The 21,877-nt window shown below is 28.2% G+C and overlaps 1 protein-coding gene and 1 long non-coding RNA gene across 2 annotated transcripts; one reads left to right on the forward strand and one right to left on the reverse strand.

Annotated features, from left to right (window-relative positions):
- Positions 1 to 50: 50 nt before the first annotated feature.
- Positions 51 to 5,354, reverse strand: LOC107457114 (uncharacterized). The gene is made up of 4 exons (XR_011636866.1): positions 4,435 to 5,354; positions 2,948 to 3,045; positions 1,837 to 1,904; positions 51 to 222 (listed from the first exon to the last, which is right to left on the reverse strand). It is a non-coding gene; the product is annotated as an uncharacterized lncRNA (long non-coding RNA).
- On the forward strand, positions 4,687 to 16,670 carry LOC107457113 (uncharacterized). The gene is made up of 3 exons (XM_016075192.3): positions 4,687 to 4,843; positions 10,889 to 11,847; positions 15,842 to 16,670. The coding sequence occupies exons 2-3, from the start codon at positions 10,895 to 10,897 to the stop codon at positions 16,227 to 16,229; spliced, it is 1,341 nt and encodes a 446-aa protein (XP_015930678.1). The 5' UTR covers positions 4,687 to 4,843; positions 10,889 to 10,894; the 3' UTR covers positions 16,230 to 16,670.
- The last annotated feature ends 5,207 nt before the right edge of the window (positions 16,671 to 21,877 follow it).

Below are 21,877 nucleotides of genomic sequence, written 5' to 3' on the forward strand. Positions count from 1 at the left end.
ATTCTGCCTAAAAACGTTTTGTTTCATTTAAAAAAGAAACATAATTTTTTTCTCCACAAAGTACTTTATTGAAAAGTCAAAAAGTATTAACATTTCAAAATAAAAAATGTACATTTACAACAAAATACTTGATGCGTGTTGCTACTGCTGTTGTTGTATGATGTTACAGTGTATTTAATACAATATAATTTTGCCAAATGCTTCAAAATGCCATTTTCATAGCTAAAATACAAAGAAAATGCATTTAAAAGTATTATATTATTATATGTCTATATATATATATATATATATATATATAAATTTGACAATTGATTACTTTATTGGATAGACATCATAGTAAACTCTCAGAAAAAGGCTTCAACATTGAACTATAACATAGGTACTACTTCTAGCTAATGTAAATGTTTTATAGGTAGTTTTCTATAAAAAATGTACATTAATTAAACACATAATTTGTATTTCACTTAAAGTGAACTTAAAAAGCTTAAAACACTGCTGTTGCTATTGACAGAAAATGAGTTTGATGTAAATAATGGGTTTGATAGGGAAAATCAAATCAACTTGACAACTTTTGATTACTTTATTAGATAGACATCAAAATACACTCTCAGAAAAAAATATTTAAGCATTGAACTATAGCATAGGTACCCTCTACTGACTACTCTATTACATAGGTACTACTTCCAGCTTCTGTAAATTTTTTAGAGGTAGTTTTCCATAAAAAATGCACATTAATTAAATACATAATTTTTATTTTACTTAAAGAGAACTTTAAAAAGTTTAAAACTGTACTGCTATTATAGACAGAAAATGAATTTGATGTAAATAATGGGTTTGATAGGGAAAATTATATCGACTTGACAATTTTTTATTACTTTATTAGATAGACATCATTGTACACTCTCACTCTCATAAAACCCTCTACCATAAGACAGTATAAATTTGTTGAAACCTTAAAAAATGTGAAATTGAACAGTGTTTCAGTAGAAGTTGAACCATATTATTGTTAAATTAAATTTAAAAAACATGCTGTTGAGGTCCAACTTTGTATCATATTATGGATGCAGCAAAATTAAGTGATATTATGCTTCAACATGTCCAAAAATGTCTAATTTTATATGTATTTTGATTAATAAGTTGGAAGAGGAAACAAATGTGATGTGATTTCAAGGTTTTCCATCTATTAGGTCCTTGTTTCTCCATTTTTTTACTTCATTTCATAACTTATTAGGAACAAAGCATGATTTTTTAACAATTCATTTCACTTACTTATGTTCTATATAACCTTCCACAGCTTTATGCAGAGACACGGTGATCAAAACTTTTTTTTCTTAACAACCTTGTCTTTTTTATTATTTAGCAAACTAATCGCATAAAAATAATTCTTATTGTTGAATCTTTAGACAACCTGAGATAAAGTTACTATAAAATTTAAAAAACTGACAATGTGTTATGAAAAATCAAATAATGGTTTTGCTAACAGCTTCCTTAATAATTTTTATTGCCTAAAAATGAATTCGAAAATTTAAAGTTTTAAATTTTTGACAAACTGAATTATAGTAAAAATCAACTTACCTCTAAACATAAAAGTGACTTAATAAGTGTATACAATGTTATACAGTACAATACAGTTCGGATAGTATTATAATGTTATAATAGTTACTAATCAAAAAGAAGCTTATTATCTTAAAAAAAATTTTTTAAATAGGATTTATACAGTTAGTTGAAACTGAGCCAATTCCCCCCTATATTGTTTAAACTAATAAACGCAAAACATATATTCAAAAAGGAATAAAGAAAAAGCTTGACTAATGCAAAAAAATTATAAATTTTTACCCAGCAATCAACAATCCAGATATAACCAGGAGAAATACCAAAGTGTATCAGAAAGCTGTTGTGCATGCCTGTAAAATAATATAAGAATTAAAATAATACAAAACGAGAGGATATATTTCTTTTAATGTCTTTTAAAACTAAAAAAAAGAAAAAAATGTACCAAATAAGTTAAGGCGAAATTAGCAAGTCCATTGATCTGGGAGTAATAAAATTTGACTTGGACTACAATAAAATAAATTATCAGCGGACCCCTAGAGCAGCAACTGATGCAAAAGAATAGTAAGCTATTTTGGGTTTTTGATTTTGTGTTTTTGTCAAAAAATAATTTATTTAATCACTATTATTCAGTCTCTAAATTGTAATTTTTTACTCAACAATTCATATTAGTAACTTTTTAAAAAAACTGAACTTGCAATATTGTTTTGTTGCTGGTCCCTTAGACCGGTGACTTAATTTTCTCAATTTCTATCCCTGTTCTGCTTTAAAAATAAATAAATTAAAATACTACAAAATGGATGATTTGCAAAACATGAAGCCAGTGTAGCACACATTACATAACATTAACCTTTTACAAGCAAACAGCCACTTTTTGAGCAATCCTGTTCATAGTTTTTGCAAAACATCATAATTCTTCACTCTGTAATTTTTTTCAATATTTAAAATAATAATAAAAAATATCAAAGATACAACAGTACATATTAAATATTATTCTCAAATTCCAAATACGGATTTTAATTCTAATTCAACTTTTAAAATTTTCATTCAATGAAAGAGTTGAATAAAAAAATTCCGTTTGCAAAATGCCATATATTTTTTATAATAAATAAAAATCTGTCATAAAAGTCTTTTAAACACTAAATTGTTTAATTGCATAAAATGAATAAAGGTGTACTCTCTATATTTTAAATCCATTGAACAATTTTAACTTTTAAACATACTGTAACAGTTCGAAATTTCATTCATTTTCTAATATAAAATACTATTATCCTAGTTAAAAAAATCTTGATTGTAAAATTTTAGTTGAAATCAATGAATGTACAATTAGTATTATCATTTTATGACAAAAAGTAGTCTATTCTCCTTGAATACAGCAAAGGATTAAAAGACTTACTCTCATTGAAGGTCTATTGTCTTAGTCTTGTTCTTCATAGGAAAAGTAAGCTAATGGCAATATGCAGAATGTGTAGAAGAATATTATACTATATAAGGCTGAAAATCAAAAAGGAGTTAACTATATTATGATAACTTTCAAAGCTATATTCATTTTACTTGTATCTTTTCTTTTTTCTGAATAACTATTTTTGCAATATGACAGGTTAACGCTAAGTTTTCAATTGAACCCTTGACAATTGGACATGGATCAAGGGTCTCTATTACAAAGAAAAAAGTACAATGAGATCTGCAAGTTCAATTCAAAATCCTAAGTTAGAAAGCATTTCAGAATGAAAATAGTTTTTAATATTCCTTGACAAAAAAGAATTTTTACCTTAATTCTAAAACAAATTCTACCTAATAAGATATTTTTACTAAATATAGTAATGAATCTATATACTGAAAATATATGGAGAAATAAATTAAAAAAATAAAAACATTTTCAAGCACGTATGATGCTTATAAAATAGACAGAAATAATACGATGAAAATTTGAAAGTATTTGAAGTAGCTGTTATGAAAAATTTTGCTTTCTGTTGTGATAAAATTTAAATTAATTTCACAATTTAAATAATGAAAAAAAACATTTCTACAGAATGATTCTTACTCTTCACTAGCAAATTACTTGAGATAAACAATTAATCTGGTTTTTATATTTAACTGCAATGTTAATTTGAGGACCAAATTTTATTTATAAAATATATTTTTTTCAGAAAGTGTTTTAAAAATGAGTGGCATATAAATAGAATTTTTCACTCAAATTACACAGAGGAAAAAGAACAACAACTAATTTCATGCTTATTATTTTTAATTTTGATTCCATTTGTTTCAAATTATCAAAATATTTGTCGACTTGCTTTGGTATCACTGGTCTAATGTCATGCTTAAATTACATGAACAATTGTTTCATTATTGAATTATCAATAATATCATTATAATATAATTTTCAGGAATATCATCATTGAAAATCAAGCTTCAGTAGATATAAAAATAGCTGCATTTTTTATTACCCACGTTGCTTTCAATATTATAAGAAAGTACTTATAATACTTTCCTGTTTATCAAAAAAATAATTTTGATTAAATTATGAAACGATGATTGGGAACAAAAATTAATTTCAGAAATGTTGGAAGTTACATGGTGTGTTCCAATAGGAGAATGCTTGGCTAATTTAAAATGAAAAAAAAACTTTTCGTCCGCTAAAATATTATGAATAAAAAATTTTGGTATTTTGTGTACCATAGAATAAAATTTATCGAAAAATTATTTAACAATACTTAAAATATAGACCGTTTTTCCCCCTCTACAGTCCAAGTCGAAATATCCTATATTTTAAGAATTTTTACTAGTGTTTATGCTACAAATAATGTAAACTCCATAATCAAAGAGTAAAAAAATAAACAAAATATCATAAGCTAAGATAATGCAAAAAAGTAGTTCCCTTACTGTCAAATTCCACGCCTTTTGTTTACTGTATCATGCAGCGCATACGCTCATTTTTCTGATAATAATAATTTTGAATATATTGTTGACAACTTTTAAATTTCAAAGAAAATATAGACAAATTTTTTTATTAATCAGTTATGCGCTAGTAAAAATAAAAATAAAAATCAACGTTTATTATTTTTTAGCTATTTTCTCTAATACATTTCAGAATATTCCAGAAGCATATCAAATTGCGCATGCGCAAATTTTTCTGATTGATTATGTTGATTATGATGCAACTTTTGACATACACTTTCTTTTATTTTTCTATTATATGCTTCTGAAAAGAACTTCTTTTCATCTTTTTTTAGTACTTTCATCTTTTTTTATCACTTTCATCTAGTACTTATATCGAGGCTAAACATCGCAGGTAAGTATTACGTTATAAGTTTCTGTTTATGATTCCTGATAGGCATACTGATATGCTTATGATTACTGATATGATATGCTTAGCGGCATTTATTAGAATGTTTTCGTTCCATAGTAATTCATGTGCATAATTGCATATTTTTATAGTTTAATCATCCAAATTGAAAACGTTGGTGAATTTTCCGATTATTATCGTCACATAAAGTTTATAGTTTAGGGTGTATTCGGTATGCAATAAAATATTATGCTTTGGTTATTTTAAACACATAATGTTTATTATTTTACTTAATTTTAAAGACAGTAATTAAAGTTCGTATGAAGATAATAATTCTTATTCATTACATTCATGGTTAATTTGGAAATTTATCTTTTCACCTGGTATTACTTATTTTGTTCATAAAATGTGTAAGTATGATATTTTTAAAAACATTACCTCTTATATGTGAATGTGTTTATTACTTTCGGAATAAAAAATATTAATTTCGAAAAAATTAAAGCTTTTATATGAGAAATTGTTAAAAAAATTGCATTTTGCTTGAATAGATAATTTAATGTAAACAAACTGTCTTTCATTTTAAGATTCGAGTTTAAATTATAAACAAAAAATATTGTTGAAATACTTGAATGCTTTATAAATATTGACCAAAAATGTGATTTTCTATTTCAATATAATATTATCCACCATTTTCAATAAAATGATTCGTCTACAAAGTGATTTACATGATTTTACAATCACTATTAAAAATACTTTGAAGTTTCTTCAATTAATTTCTTTTCTAAAACAAAAGGGCTCTTAAAATTTATTAACTTTTATATTTTACTCTTTATTTTTGATTGACATAAGTAAATTTACATTTCGAGTTTAAAATGTATGTTACACATGTTTTAAATTCTAAATTCTATGTATGTGGGCTGTACTATATCTGTCGAAAATACATTTAAATACTCCGATTAAAAAATTTGCAATGTTTAAAAATGAAACGTCATTTTAGTGAATGTATAATTAATATAAATTAATGTGAAATTTTAAAAAATCCTCGCGATTTTTAAAAATTTTAAATACATTTTTTTTATCAGAGTTATTTATTTATGAGTGTTATTTATTAGGAGTATGATAATATAAATACTTGATGATATAAGGAAAGTGCTGGTGCAGCACAAAAATTTTGGTGGCCAAAATAAATAAATTCATTCCGCAATTTCAAAAAGAAAAAATATCTAAGAAGCAGGGTTTTTTACTTTTTTGATTTAAATCGGATTTTTTGGATTTTTATTCAAATACACTGTAAGAACTTTGATTTTTTAATTAAAAACACTTTATAAATGCTTAATAAAACTTAAATTAATATTAAAACTATATTAGAACAATATTTTAGAAGATCTAACTGCCTAAAACAATTTTTTATTATAATATATAGCTTTGAATGCACAGCAACCATTTTGAAATAAATGCATGATTGAAATTTAAATACTAGATGAAATAGAGAATTTAATGAATACTTTAACTATTAAAACAAAGTTTCATTTAGCAAACCATAATTTTAATTTAAAATTGTGATTTCTTTTCTTTTCTTTTTCTCTTGATTTTTAAAATGACAAAATAAATGTAACAGATTGTGTTTATAAATGTAGTCATTCATCAAAAAATAAATAAATATTTAATCTATATATTTTTATAGTAAAACATTAATTTTTAATCCCATATCAAAATACGTAGAAGAGTTAAGCTAAAAAAAAATTTAAAAAATCTACGTACCCATTGGAATTGTTTTTCACAAAATTTCTGTATAGAAAATCTGTAATGAAATAGAAAGTCTGACAAAGATACTGTAAACATGCACCCTGTTACCAGTTAATATCCACACTGCTTTAAATAGACTTTGAAAGAGTTTTAAGGGGAAGAACGACACTATATCAGGAAAAAAATATCTGAATTTATCAGCATTTTTTTCTATTTTTGGTATATTAGGGTAATTTCTTTTTAATAAAACTTCAAGCTTTAAAAATATACATTTTCCACCAAAAAAAATATAATCTAGATTTTAATTCCATGCTTTTTCAATCAAAAAAATAGAATTTTAATTAACATAATTTGTATTTTTTTGTGAAAAAAATTCCTTTTTATTAATTATTTTCTACATCTATGCAAGTCTATATTAAGGCAGCATTGAATGTTTAATTCATGTTAATGTTATTTTCAATTTCAAGAATCAAAAGATTTTTAAAAATGTAATTTCAAATGTGTTGGAGTTTATCACACATCAAGAAAGAAAGTAATTTCGTTAACTAAAATTAATTTATGCAGCACTTCATTTAAAATAAATTTTAAGACTAAGAAAAGAAAATAATTAAAGTATCAATAACTTAAAACACTGTTTTTTTAACTCTTCAAATCAATATACATATAAAAATCAGTTGATTTAAATCATGATTTAAATCGTGATTTAAATGAAGCTGATTTAAATCAACAAACCCTGCTAAGACCCTGCCCTGCTACCCTTTATGAAAAGGCGCCATATCCTTGAGACTACGCTGCTATTTTATTCAAATGCCTAATTTCTGATGCAATGATTTTGATTGGCACCCTTTCTGAAAAAAAGCGTCGAATCCCTTTGTGGTAAATCAAAGTTTGAATGGCATCTTTAAATAAGTTTTTTAAAAAAACTTACACCAGGTATGGGACTTTTAAAAGAAATAATAATAAAAGTACAAATAAAATATTAACATACCTTTATTGACCCTCGTCCCCTCTGCTTTTCTCATCAGGGAGTTGGGACCCAGCAATGCTAGCATTTGACGAGGGTAAATGGTACAAAAATCTCGGTAGACATCATAGAAACATAATAAACACATTTTCAATAACTTCAGAGCTATTAAAAATAACGATAAGTTTGAACTTGATATTTTTATCCATATGGTAAAAGCTTTCTTTTCTTAAACTATTAAGCGAAAAACTTTTCTCGCGTTTTTTCAATATATCCCATTATTCTAACTTTCCACGTCTACATTCGAAAAGACTATAGTAATGCTCTGTTTTCTCCTTGACATACGTCACATCTTGGTTAAAGAAAAAATAGAAAAAAAAGTCCTGCATCGTTTCATTTTACTGAGACTGGAATTGCGATATAGGGAATGCGTCACCGTTCTAAAAAAGTTACGGGCTGACAGACGAATCTGACAGATGAATGTCATAAAACACGATACGAATTCAAACTTTCTCGAGAGGAGAAAAATATTTTGAGGTCTTTCTACCAGGGAAGAGATGGCAAATAAATTTCAGAATACTTATTATGTTCTAAATACCGAATACTTCTTCAATAGGAGTCAACAACTTTTGAAACATTCCACCAAAACTATACATTCTAAAGTTATCCCCTCCTTATAGGGCTCTCTTATCATCTAATAGCAGTAATAATTTTCGATCATATTTTATTACACATTTTGTATGGTAAAATGAAAAAAAAATCTGTCAAACTCCTATTTTAAAATATATGAATTTTCATTACTTTAAAACTGAACTTTTAAGTTCAACTTTTACATCATGGTAAAATGACTTTTTCAGAAATAAATAGTAAAATGTTTTTTTTTTTTTTTTTTTTTTTTTTTTTTTTTAATAANTTTTTTTTTTTTTTTTTTTTTTTTTTTTTTTTTGGTTCGAGGAAGGGTAAATTTTTAAATACCTCTGGAATTATTAAAAGAAAAGACACTGCTAAGGTTGAGAGCTACTGCTTAAATTGAAATATATATGCTGGTTGAGATTTTCTGACTTTCTTGCTTCTCAAATACTTAAATAAATGAGACTTGAGCTTTAAATATTATTTTTTATCACATTGTTGATGATTTTTTTATCACATTGTTGAGGTAAGCTATATTGCAGGCCCATCAGGCAATTCTAGGACTATTTTATCTTCATATTTTGTGGTTATTTGTTTAATTTCACTTACAGGTTATTTTTTTGTTGTTTTCTTGAAAGCTTTGTAGTCATTTTTAGTATTACATTCAAACTCATTGAAAAAGCTATCTTTTCTATTTTTCGTGTACTTGAAATTCTTTTTTATTAACTTATTACTAGAAAGATTTATCAAAAGTGTTGTCATTATTAATTATTATTACTATGATAAATTTGTTGAATATATAAACATTTTTTTAATCCTTTGCTCTAAAACTATTGATTGAGTAATATTTTTTTAAACTCTATAATCAAGCTCTGCAATTATTTTAAAGATGTAGTTTTAAATTAGCTCAATACATTAGTTAGTTAACAGCGTCTTAGATTTCCCACAAACAATTTTAATAATCCATAAATTAACATTTTCCTCTGTATATTACTACTCCAAATCAGTCAAAAAATCTAATTATTGTGACTTATTTGTTTCAAAAATAAAATAATGTGAGAAAATTACCAATGGGTAGAGAATAACATATGAAAATAAATACCGAATAAATTAATAAAACCATTCAGATGATGTGTTTGCAACATCAGATTCTGTTGTATAATCCAATTAGCAAAAAAGATTGTCATACGAAATGAATCAGAATTCAGTTAGCATGATCAAAAATGAATTATGAATATAAATACGGCCGAAAATGACTTTACTTTACTCTTTCAGCCTAGAAATTTTAATTATTCGTTTCAAAAAGTAAACAATGTGAGAAAATCAGCAATAGGTAGAGAATGACGTATAAAAAAAGACAACTAATAAATTAATAAAACCATTCAGACGATGTGTTTGCATCATCAGTTACTGTTGTATAATCCTTTTGGCAAAAAAAAATTGTCATGCGAAATGAATCACATTTTAGTTAACATGGTCAAAAATGAATTATGAATATAAATACGGCCAAAAGGGATTTTACTTTTCCCTTTCAGTCTATAAATATTAATTATTCGTTTCAAAAAGTAAACAATGTGAGAAAATCAGCAATAGGTAGAGAATGACGTATAAAAATAAACAACTAATAAATTAATAGAACCATTCAGATGATGTGTTTGCAACATCAGTTTTATAATCCTTTTGGCAAAAAAGATTGACATACGAACGGAATCAGAATTCGGTTAACATGGTCAAAAATGAATTATGAAAATAATTGTGACAAAAAAGTTTTGAAAATTAAATTTATTCACGAAAGTTAAATTTATTAAACGTAAATTTATTAATTTATTCACCTAAATTTGTTCTTCTGAGGATCCTCTTATAATGGTGGTTTAGTGTCGTGTCATGAACAGAAAATAATTTTAAATGTGATCAAAGGTCCTATATACAACATCCTTTGTATTGTTGATCGCCATTGATATTAAAATCTCTATCCATGAAAAAGGGTTGCCAGAGCCTCAGAAAAGGTTGGATTTCTGCCTGTTGGTCAGCGGAGAGTATTTCATTTCCTCTCTACTACCCATTGGAAGAATCCAATGGAGGCGTCCCTCTATCCGCCACCAGGGGACGCGCCCTATAAGGGTTTCAGGCTCCCCCAAGGCTCCCCTTCTGAAGATATTCTTATAATGATACGAGTATATATTGGACAAAAACAGCTTAGTTCTAATCAATCAGCAGCAAACATAAACTAAACAAAACTAAATTTGGTATAAGCAATTAAACATGCGGGAGGAAAATCAAACTTAAATATACCCTCTTCCATTCAAATCAAGTGAGAAAAAAAATTAAATCCCTTGAAAAAAAATAACGTAATTAGAATATAATAGATTACTTTTTGTTTAAGGAAGGAATTTTGTTTACGAAAAACCGCAAGATTAAGAAAAAAATGTTTAAGAAAAGCAACTTCACAGCATTTTATAAAAAAGCACAATTTGACGCTGATTTGAAGTTGCATCTGCTAATGTATTAGAGGATCATAAAAATAATCACTCACATAAAAAGTATTTCAAATAAAATAAACATATTTTAAGTAAAAATTAAATTTATAATTCCTATCATAATACAATTCTTACATATTAGATGGAATTAATTCATATTAAAGACATATCCTATGTATATTAACAATTTAATGTATGAATTAGTTATTTCATTTCACTTATTGTTGTTTACAGAACACGATGGATCCAAGAGGAAGAAAAAAACTAGAAAATTATCTTAAAAGTCACAAAAAGATTGATGGAAATTTAGACGCTCTTAACATTATCAATTTAAAAACGTCATGTGATAGTATCTTGCTTAAAGAGCATCCAGAGAGTTATTCATTTTTCTCAGAGTTAGAAGACAAAGCAAATTATTTAAAAAAGCACATTGACATTTATGATTTATCTGATCGTTACAAAGAGCCTTATGCAAACATTTCAAGTTATTCAAAAACCATACAAGATTTATCCACACACTTAGTTTGGCATTCTGAGAAAAACTTTTGTCGTTGCAGAAGAAAGTCTTTGGTTTCAGAGAATTCAAAAAACGAGCGAAATCGTGTACAAGATCTGATGAGACTTATGATGAAGAAAATAAATTTTTTGATAAACGAGAATCTTCTCTCTTTTTATATGATGCAAATACTTAAAGACTGTCATCAGCATGTCCGGAAAACAAGTTGTAATGATAATAGTTTGCTGGAGACTGGATTGAAAAAATTTATTAAAGTTACAACTCTAATACCACCCGTGCTTATGATTTTTTCCGATGACAAGAAAGGAGAGGATCAATTTCTTTTTATCTCTAAACTTTTAAATTTATGCTGTGATAAGAACATTGATGACAGTGAAATTGTTTTAGGAATCCTTTCAGTTCTTGCAAAAATTAAAGTTGAGAAAAATGTTCGGGAACTTAAGCATTCCCCAAAGTTTTTCAGCTACATTTTGCAGCACGTTCAAAGAGCAAAAGGGCATGATATTTTATTCACACAAGAGCATTCAAGAATTGCGTGGAAGTACTGCAGAAATTTTTCCATTATTGATGCCGTTGTTTGTGGAGACGAACAAAGATTAAAAAAATTAATGGAGTATGGATTTACTTTATTTCCTGCAGATGAAAAACTGAACAAAGATGGAGAATTTCCAGATTTGTAAGTTAAGTCTAATTAACAAGATTTTTTAATGATCTATTAAACTAGATTTTATTTTAATATTGCATATTTTTAACAGAAATCATGATTGAAAAAATTATCTTCTAGGGTTAAGATTCTGAGTGCTTATAGGGCAATACATTCTTTCCAAATTTGCTGGTGTAAAAATTTGTATTACATCCTTTCCAAATATGCTAAAGTAAAAGTTTGTATTAAGAGTCGGCATCGTGAGTTAACAACTAAGTTTATCATTATTTAGAACTATTGAAGTGAAAGTAGAGATTAACATTCTTTAATGTGTACTAAATTTACGTTCATTAAAATGTACTAAATTTGGCTTTCTTAACTCGCACTAAATTTGCATTCTTTAATGTGCCTTAAATTTACATTTCTTCATGTGCACTAAATTTACATTCCTTAATGAACATAATTAGCAATATAATTTACATTCCCAAATTTACATTTCTATTTATGTTCAAAATCATCAGAATATCGTACATACATTGTGTTTCTGGCTCTTTCGTGACACGAAAAAAATTCCGTAATTTTTATACTGAAGAGTTCTAGTAATGATTTTGGGGAAATTAACAATAAAATATCATTTCATAATTTGGGATAGAATTTGCTGAACTTTTTAAAATTTGCTATCTTAATCCTGATACCTTAAAACATAACTTAAAACATGGCATGTATTTGGTTAAATTTACTTTTTAGTTTTTTATTTTTTACTAATTGTCTGGTAATATTAACTTTGTTTTGAAAATCAGAATTATCGGTAAGCCGTTACCATATGAATAGAAAAAGTAATGGTTAAAACATTTTATATTTTGGTTTCATTATCAGAATTACGACTTTTTTTCCGGAAATGTCATTACCATACAATACGTCAATTTTACAGTAATTCTTTTCTCCTGAGCGAATCATATTTTCACACCTTTCAAAGCATATCAAATTTTGCTTATAAATTTTTATAACTCCTGTGCAAAATAAAGTATTTGAATATTTTCATATATTGAGAAACTCTTACCATAATTTTGTGACAAATGTTTTAGAGGTCATAGTTTCTATTATTTACTTTCAACCAGAAAGCCGTTTAATGTAATTGCAAAACTTAAAATTGCCAATAAAGCTAATCATTAAAATTTGAAACTTTAATGTGATGGTGCATTTTAAACAGGAGAAAATTAAAAGAAGAATTATTATTGATTGTATTGTTTCTGATATCCAATATTTTTTTATGAATTTTAATATTATTTTTATTTTATTATTTTAATGAATTTTATTATTATTGTTATTTCATTTCATTATTATGAATAATTATTTATTATGTCACACTTTAAATGATTGTTTTAATATTAAGACATTTAGGCAAGTTTACCTCAATCATTAAACTGGCAAAATTCAAAAATTATTCAATATAATGAATTAAAGATAAGAAATTCAGAAGATTAATTGCAAGAAAATTGCTTCAAATGAATGTTATTACAATTTAATAGAAAATAGCTTTTCCGAATTTTTTTTAAAAACTATAAATATAGGTTTCAATTATTAAATAATTAAAAAAAAATAATCAAAAATTGTAGAATTTTTTTAAATACATTGGAAATTAAAATATCTATTTAGATAATTAAGAAAAAATCTTAAAAACTTTTAATTCTTAAATTTTTAATACTCAGCTGCTAAATTTAAACATTAACGATTTGTTTGATATACCTAATGCAATGAAGAAAAGCATTCCCGCAACATCTCAATAAAGCTATAGAGTCATGGAAGATAAGGCTCCACATTTTCGTCACCAATGCCCTTATTGTAGCAATGTGGTCAGCACCGAGCACAAGCCACCTTTACTTCCCTGACAAGCTGGCACCCATCGATCTGAAACTGGGTGCATTTCAGCTCACCACTGGTGATAGAACCCCAGCTTTTATCAACGACAGCTTAGTGTCTTAACCACTGTGCCATCTCGGCTTTGTGCATGATAATTACCTTAGCATGAATTGATTTGTATTTCATAAAAATAAATTTTTTATTATTTGTTTATACGGAATTGAAATTCTGAATCTTGTCAGCCATAGGAATTACTCGAAAAGAAGCTCTTAAACATAAGATTTTTATGGCTAAAATTGCATTTAAGATCAAAACAGTTATATTTGTCACTTTGAATTGACTAAATATCATAGCCTAAGATCAAAATGAAATTCCACACTTGGAAAAATTCCAGTAAAATTACCGTACTAAAAGTACGACATTTTGATTCTGGGCATAAAAATCAAAATATACGGTCTTAAAACCGTTCATTTGGTATTTTTTCCGTTTATATGGTAATCATTTACCAGAAATTCTGCTTTCTAAAACTTCAGTATTTATTTCCACACATTTAATAAAATGAACAAAACTGAAAAAAATTTTACCGGAATGAATGTTTTTTTTTCTCATGATCTTGGGTAGAAAAAAGTACCAAATTTTACCACATTTACCAAATTTTATCACATAATGCAGAGCGATATTTTTTGTTAATTTTATCAAATAATTACCAACTCACATTGGTGCAGAGTTTTTTTTTTTTTTTTTTAGTTTCTATGGAACCAGAAACGCAGTAAATTTTACCACATTCTGATAATCTTGATCGTACTTTTCTTAGCAGTGCGAATATTTAGATAGATTTTTCAATGTATTAAAAATGCAGAAGTATGCAAAAATGCATTACAGAAGTAGCCGTTAACTAGTATTTAAACGTGGAGAAAAGAAAAACTAAAATCTGTCAAAAAGGGACGAGGGATAAAAACATTAAATCCTGTTTGATAGCCGGAAGAATAAGAAAAGAGTTAAGAGTTGTATGAAAAATAAAAACACCTCCAAGTTTCATCAGTTTCTAGTCCTGCCTTTTTTAATTGCAGTTCAATATATTTCAATTGGTTTTTTCGTTTTTCCTGACTTTCATATTAATTGTAATCCTAATGCATATTCTTTTTTCCCTTTTTTTTTTTTGACTAAGATTCCAAAAATCTATTTACAGAATGGTGATTACGCTGCTCACTGAAAATATTTCGACACAATTTTAAACTGTGGATGGTGTTTTCTACACTAGGGAACGCTGCAAGCTCGGTACCGCCTAAATTTCCGGGTTACTGTTTCCGTTGTATTTTAAAGCTGTTTGGCATCATTGTGTTTTGAGATTCTTGCAAACAATGTATTTGATTACTTTATTACTTGTGTTTACAATGCTAACAATACTGGTGTTTACAATGCTAAAAGTGTTAACACTAACGTAAGATGGTGCACAGCTTGCAGCAAGAACAAACAGTAATAAACTTGCGGAAAGAGGCCATATCACGACTGGCAAAAAAGCGAGTTATTTAAAATCTAGCAACCATGTCACCTTTTTTAACAATATATCTCTAAAAAACTAAAACAAATTTCCACTTCAAACTCAAAAGAATTACATATTAACATTAATATCTTATGAAATATGGCAGATTTGAGCTCAGAAATTATCTAATTTATTTCTTTTATTGAAAACAAAATTATCCGTTTGAAAACATCGCCTATCAGAATAACATGTAGTAAGCAGCTGCAAACTTTTTAACCGGAACTAGAGTAGGTGCCGAGCTCGAGATTGTTATTGTTTACATTTCTATTGAAAACACCATCCATATATTGTTTCTTAACAATCTCTGTTTTTTTTTAAACTTCTATTTTAATTGGAAATGCAAAACAATCGAAAAAATTTCCGTTTATTCAAATATATAAATTTTCTTAGCAAAAGTTATTTTTATTCAAATAATATTATAAAATTGAAAAAAACCGTTTAAGTATTATTTCTTAAATGTTTTTGAAATTTCTGAAAAAAACTAACAATTATTATTTAAAGAAACAGGCTGATTTCATAATAATCGACGCATTTTTTAGTATTAAAATATTAATTTTATAAAAACTATTGATAAATTATCTCAGTATTTGTAAAAGTTTGAAAACCTTTGAATTTTTTTTTCAGATCCCAGGTGATGCCAATGGAGCATAGATTAATCTTAGAAATGCTGAAGAACATTCAACTTTACAATTTTGGAATCTCAAATTCTGATGTATATCTTACAACGAGTCAAAAGACATGTTTTCTTATTGTGTTACATGAATCAACTAATTCTTTTGTTACCGAAAAGGAATTGGAAGAATCTCTTAGAGGTGAATATGAGTACAATAGGTTGCATAATTTATCGAAACTTAAGTGCAAGAAAATATTTGAAAGAAATAAAAATTTAATCAAATTTTATGTTGAAAACTTTAGTCACCCTGCTCAATCCAAATATATATTCAAGCATTTTCTATCGTTGCCTTACGATGTAAAACAACATAAAGGTAAGAAGGTAATTTTTTGCATGTGATATGCCATATGTTAAAGTACCTGTTTTGCTTTGTGTTGATTTCCTTTAGCTTTGGTGTGGTTAATGCTTTTGCTTAGCTTTGGTTTAGTTCATGCTTTGGTTTAGGTCATGCTTTGGTTTAGGTAATGCTTTGGTTCAGGTAATGCTTCGGTTAGGTAATACTTTGGTTTAGGTAATGCTTTGGTTTAGGAAATGCTTTGGTTTAGGTAATGCTTTGGTTTAGGTAATGCTTTAGTTGGTGAATGGTTTGGTTCTGTTTTTTTTTCTTTTTTTTTCTACGCTTTGATTTGCTTTTTTAGTGTGTGTTTATCCTTTCCTTGATTTTGAATTTCTGTCTTAATGCTGTTTTGTATGTATTTATAATGATTGCTAGCATGATTTGATATTTTGTACTTGTTTGCAAGCCAAAAAATATTTCAAATAAATATTTTTAAAAGTTAAGTTTCTCTTATTTCATTTACTTTTCATTTATTCATGTTTTAACAATAACTGATTATGCCAGTATTTAAATAGGAAAACAATCGAGATTTTTTAGAGCTGAAAAGTGGAAAAATAATTTGTTGTAAGTAATAAATTTTCTTATAGTTTGTCTAAAGTAAGAACTCCCCTAGCCATTCGTCTGTACCCATGGCGGTGACTATAATAACGAAGTCTAACTATTTCACGTAGGGGTGTAGGCTTGTTGTTTAGGACAGGTTTTAGCTCGGATCGGCAAGGGAAAGGGGATATTTTCCTTTAATCTATTGTGTTAGCCCTAGAGTAAAAAGAAACTAACCTAACTGAAATGCGTTATTCCTGTTTCCATAGCAGTAGATGGCCTCAGACTTAGTGGCAAGGGGAGTTTTTACAGTAGACAAACTATATCCTTGAATAGTTTTCCTTTACGGAAAAATCTTCCTTTATGATAAGGATGCAGCTGTCAGTAGAACACCGAAGTCAAGCATCACTGGCTGTGGTCAGTAAACGGATGGGTGACCACTTTGATCATTCTGCATAGGAAGCGTGCTATCGATCCTCGTTAAACTGTTCTACCTTTCTGTGCTCGACTTCGCACACAAGCCGGTGGTACACAGATCATAGATTAGAATCCCCTAGCCGTTAAGCTAACCATGGGAGGTTTTCTTGGTTTTCCTCTCCATGTAATACAAATACGGGTTAGTCCCATCAAACAAGGCTTCCACGAAGGCAAATTTCTTCCATTACTTGATCCAGAAATTCTCTTGTCTTCTGCATTGGGTGCAAAATTACAAGGCTATGGAGTTGAACATTAGTAGTCGTAAACTCAAAATTGGGGTCGGCTGTTCAACGGCGGTTATAAAATAAAATATTCAACCAAAACAGAAAAACAATTTAAAGTAGTTAGGAATACGCTGTACATAGGGAGAAACATTTCATCGCGAACTCTATTTCACTTTCCACTACTTATTTAAAATTTAAAGCAAAAAAAGTGAGTTCAGAAAGTCAAAAAGTTTCAATTGCTGATAATTTTTTTTTTAAATTATCAAAATGCAATTATTGGAAGAGAACTCCTTCATTGCGTATTCCGAAGTTTTAACCTCATAATTTCTTTTCATTTCAATATTTTGAAGATGTCTTTTCAGTATTGGACACTTCATCTCTTGTTCTAGGTTTGCCTAAACTCAATTTTTGCATTCATATAATTTTAAATTAATTATGGAAGTGAAGGAGAATTTATGATAAAGTGATCCACCTGCGGTATAGCGTTCTCCTAAATTTAAAAAGTCGTTTATCGATTGTTTTCTTCTAATAGGATGATTCAAGGGATGATTAAACGACCATAATTTTATTCGCGCCAACTAGGCACCCAGCCAATGAGAATCGAGCGCTATCAATGAGTATCGTTAACTGGAAGTTAAACCATGTAATAAGGATTATAAAATAATATTTTTCTTTTCTATCACCAAATGTCAAATACTAAAGCAGATGCCTGATAATCTTACAGTAATAAGTGTCTGATGAACACCTTATTAAGCCAATTTGTTTCTTGCAGCTGGTTAGATACTTTACTGAGTTAGAAAAACATGATGCAACAAATGAGACTATTATATGATTCGAGCAACTTATAAATTCTTTTGAAATTTTGAAGACTAATGAATGCTGAAAAAATAATAACAAAAAAGCTTTCTATGTTTCATTTTTGAAGTAGAATTTAAATTAAAATGCGCATCTTACTTTTATTGATCCTGCGTTTCTCTGAATCGTTCTTACCAAAATAGATAAATCGTGTTAAATTACGTTACCTTAAGTTAGTAAATGTGCTTTTGTACTAAGGAAAAAAAGGTCTCATTTTAGAGTGACAATAAATTTAATAATTTTCATAGTATTTTTTCATATCTTTATTAAAAGCGTTTAAATTGAATTTAAAAAATTGTGAAATAAATAGACCAATTGTTGAGTTACAGAATCGAATAATCTAAAGTTGTTATAAAATTATGATAAAAAAGTTACGCGATGGATAAGTCATGAAATTAGTGAAGCATAGCATAAAAGGATAAGTATATAGCAAAATAAAGTGATAAAATTATCTAGGAAACAAATAAAAAGCAGATGAATAATTTCAGATGTGCACAAATAACAGTGATAGAAGCAAGAGTATAGGAAAATATCGGACAAATTTTTCCTTGAAAAATTTAAGATACGTTAAAAAAGTTTAGCCGTCACAATTTATGTTGTAATAAATGGGATTTAAAGCTATATAAAAAATAAATTAACTATGCGAAAATAGTAGTGAATATGTCATAGATTTATTTCTCATCTACAATCCAAATTTTATCCAGATCCAGATTCCAGATTTATCTACAATCCAGATTCCATCTCAATCCAAATTTTTTTCATTTTTTTAAAGACTCTCTTATGAAGAAAATATTTTCAAACAAATGTTTAGTAAAAATATGTAATTCTTTTTTTCTTTTTTAAAGATATTGTGAGCATTTTGAGGGAAGATACATATTTTTTCTAAAATAGAAATAATTGAAAAACCTGGTAAAAATGAAGGAAATAAAAAGAATAATTTTTCAAACTGTGTAAGGAAAATTTGATACCTTTTTTATAAAAATATGAACATTTAATAATGTGATTATTTATATAGGTGGTAGTTTTTTTTAACTTAGTTTGTTAATTAAGGTATTAAAAAGAAATTGATTATTCTGAAGATATAAATATTTTATTACTCCAAATTTTCATTTAATTTACAGAAATAGTTTCGATTTAAAAATTTATTTTAACCGAAATATTTATGTAATTAACTTAAATAATTGCGTGTATGTATTGTCATACCCTCCAACTTATGAGGATTTTGAAAATAATTCTTTCTAGTGGTAGCGAACCAAAGTAGAAATTTTTAAAGCAAATGGATCTCTCATAAAACTTTTATCAGAACTTAAGAATCTAGCCATATGGCCTGCACTTTTATAAGTAATAGCGGACAAGTTACGCTAAAATTAATTTTTTTTAAATATTAAGACATTAATTTTGCTACCGTCTGAAAAGAAGATTTCTGAAACTACGGAAATTCCGTAGCAGTTGGAGGGTATGTATTGTCGTTATATGATATTTCAGCAAATTTTTCCACCTCATTCTTTATTGAAGGACGAAGTATTTTCTCCAACATTATTGAAATTATTCCAATCTTAAACGAGAATAAAATCTTCACTTAAATCAATAAACAACTTTTTAAAAAAACAATGAGTGCGAAGATTTGTTTTTTTGCTAGTGCTGTATTAAGGCGAGCATAGGGTTGCCTTTCAGTGAGGATTACTAGATAAGGCGATGAAACAGTTATCGAATAAAACAGTGGTGAGTGGAGGTGCCCGGGAGTCGATATTACGGAAAATCACACCTGGGCCAACTAGGCCCTTCTCCTTTTTTTAAGAAGACATTTTGTTCCATGCAGCTGGGTACATACTGGTCTTCTTCCTAATCCCCCAAATTAGCAGGGCTAAACAATGTCCATGAAATTCATGACCCGGAGGAAGTCGGTCACCAAAAGTGGGTTTTCTAGAATGTCCCTCTTGTCCAGTCCAAGACAGTCCAGGATATGTTGGGGAGAAGCCTGCATGTTGTGGCACCTGGGCAGTTTGGGAAGATTTTAACACTACCCTCAGAAGAAAGAGACTTAAGGTGGCCGCTAGTAAGCCTGGTAAGAGCCGTCTGATCCTTGTGGTTGCACCGAATGTTGAGTGCACCTCCTGGACAGGTGTTCTGGCACCAGTGATGTTTGGGGGGTACGAGCCAGGAAACATTGTCTTCTTTTTTCCTTTTCGATGCCAGTTCCATGAAGGTCAGTGAATTTGGACTCATCAAAGTTTCTTCTGTCCCCTCCTTAGCCAGAGTGTTGGAGATATCATTGCCCAGATCCCCAACGTGAGAAGGGATCCACTGGAGGTGGACTTCACGCAGTCGAGAGAGGATTATAAATTTGTGCAGGATTGAAGCTCCTGTTTTGTCTCTCACCTTCCTCCAATGCGATAAGTACTGTATGGAACTGAGACTGTCAGAAAGTATCCAGATATTATTGTGATCCTGTATTGTTAGAAGAGAATCCAGGGCAGTAGTACATACTGTTACTGGGTATACATACTGTATCTGAGAGGGCTAATCAGTCACTCTCTTGACCAGCAGAACAAGGGCTCAAATCAAATCCCAGTGTTAAAACCACAATATTTCGCCTGCAATACTTGAAAAGATTTTAGTGTCTTGCACTCTTCAATCGGCGATCCTAAAACATTAGAATACGAAACGATCAATCACGCATGAATGGCGTAGCAATCACCGAATAGTTTCATATTCACGGATTTTTAACTGTATCAGCTGTAAACGGTTTCGCAAAAATAAAAGTAAAGAAATGCTCCGTACTCTAAAATTTACGGTTAGCTGGATGGACAGACTGCTGCCTGTGATTTCAAAACCGTTCAGAATGAAAATTCTAACAGTGTAGCTGATATTTGTCAATATCATGATCAGCTGAACTGGGTTTCGCTTCAAATGAGTAATTATACAGTTTGAATTGCATGTGTATATTAAACACGCTTAGGAATACTTTGAAATTAGATTTTTTCTTATCTATATTACTAATGTAAAATTGGAATTTATGGATTTAAATACTCTTTTTGGAATTTTTTGGAGCTTCTTTTAAACTTTTGTTTCACAAAAAGTTTATTAGTACTTTTTGAGCTGTATAGAGTAATTACAAATCAAATTAATTAGTTTAAACTAATACTAATGGAACTTCTGCTAACAAAAAGGTTTTCATTTGATTTTTTCCCAAAATCTAGCGAACAGTAGTTAAATTGTATTATTAAACGTTTGAATCGTTGGAATTGTGTATCCCAGAACGTATGCACAAATAACTTGGAATTAATGACAAATTTGGATGGGATAGGCACTACATGATAAAAAACTTCATTCGTTTCAAAAATATATAAATTAGTATTAAGAGTTAGTAAGCTCTCAGATATAGGCGTCCGTTTTCATGATTTGCCGGAAGTAAATGAGAATTCGAAGAATAAAATGTAAAGTTGTCAATAAAAAATGGAAAAATAAAATGAGAAATTAAACTAAAAGAACCTCAGTGGTCGAAAGGAGCAAATTTAATTGTAGAAAGCAAAAAAGGTTTACTCCTAAACTGA

Source organism: Parasteatoda tepidariorum, chromosome 5, assembly GCF_043381705.1.
Source record: "Parasteatoda tepidariorum isolate YZ-2023 chromosome 5, CAS_Ptep_4.0, whole genome shotgun sequence".
Taxonomy (NCBI): Eukaryota; Metazoa; Arthropoda; class Arachnida; order Araneae; family Theridiidae; genus Parasteatoda; species Parasteatoda tepidariorum.

Bases quoted from the DNA above. Each gene is read 5' to 3' on its own strand.
- LOC107457113 (XM_016075192.3), top strand. From the start codon at position 10,895: ATGGATCCAAGAGGAAGAAAAAAACTAGAAAATTATCTTAAAAGTCAC. The intron at 11,848-15,841 runs GTAAGTTAAGTC...TTTTTTTTTCAG, and splicing joins GATGGAGAATTTCCAGATTT to ATCCCAGGTGATGCCAATGG.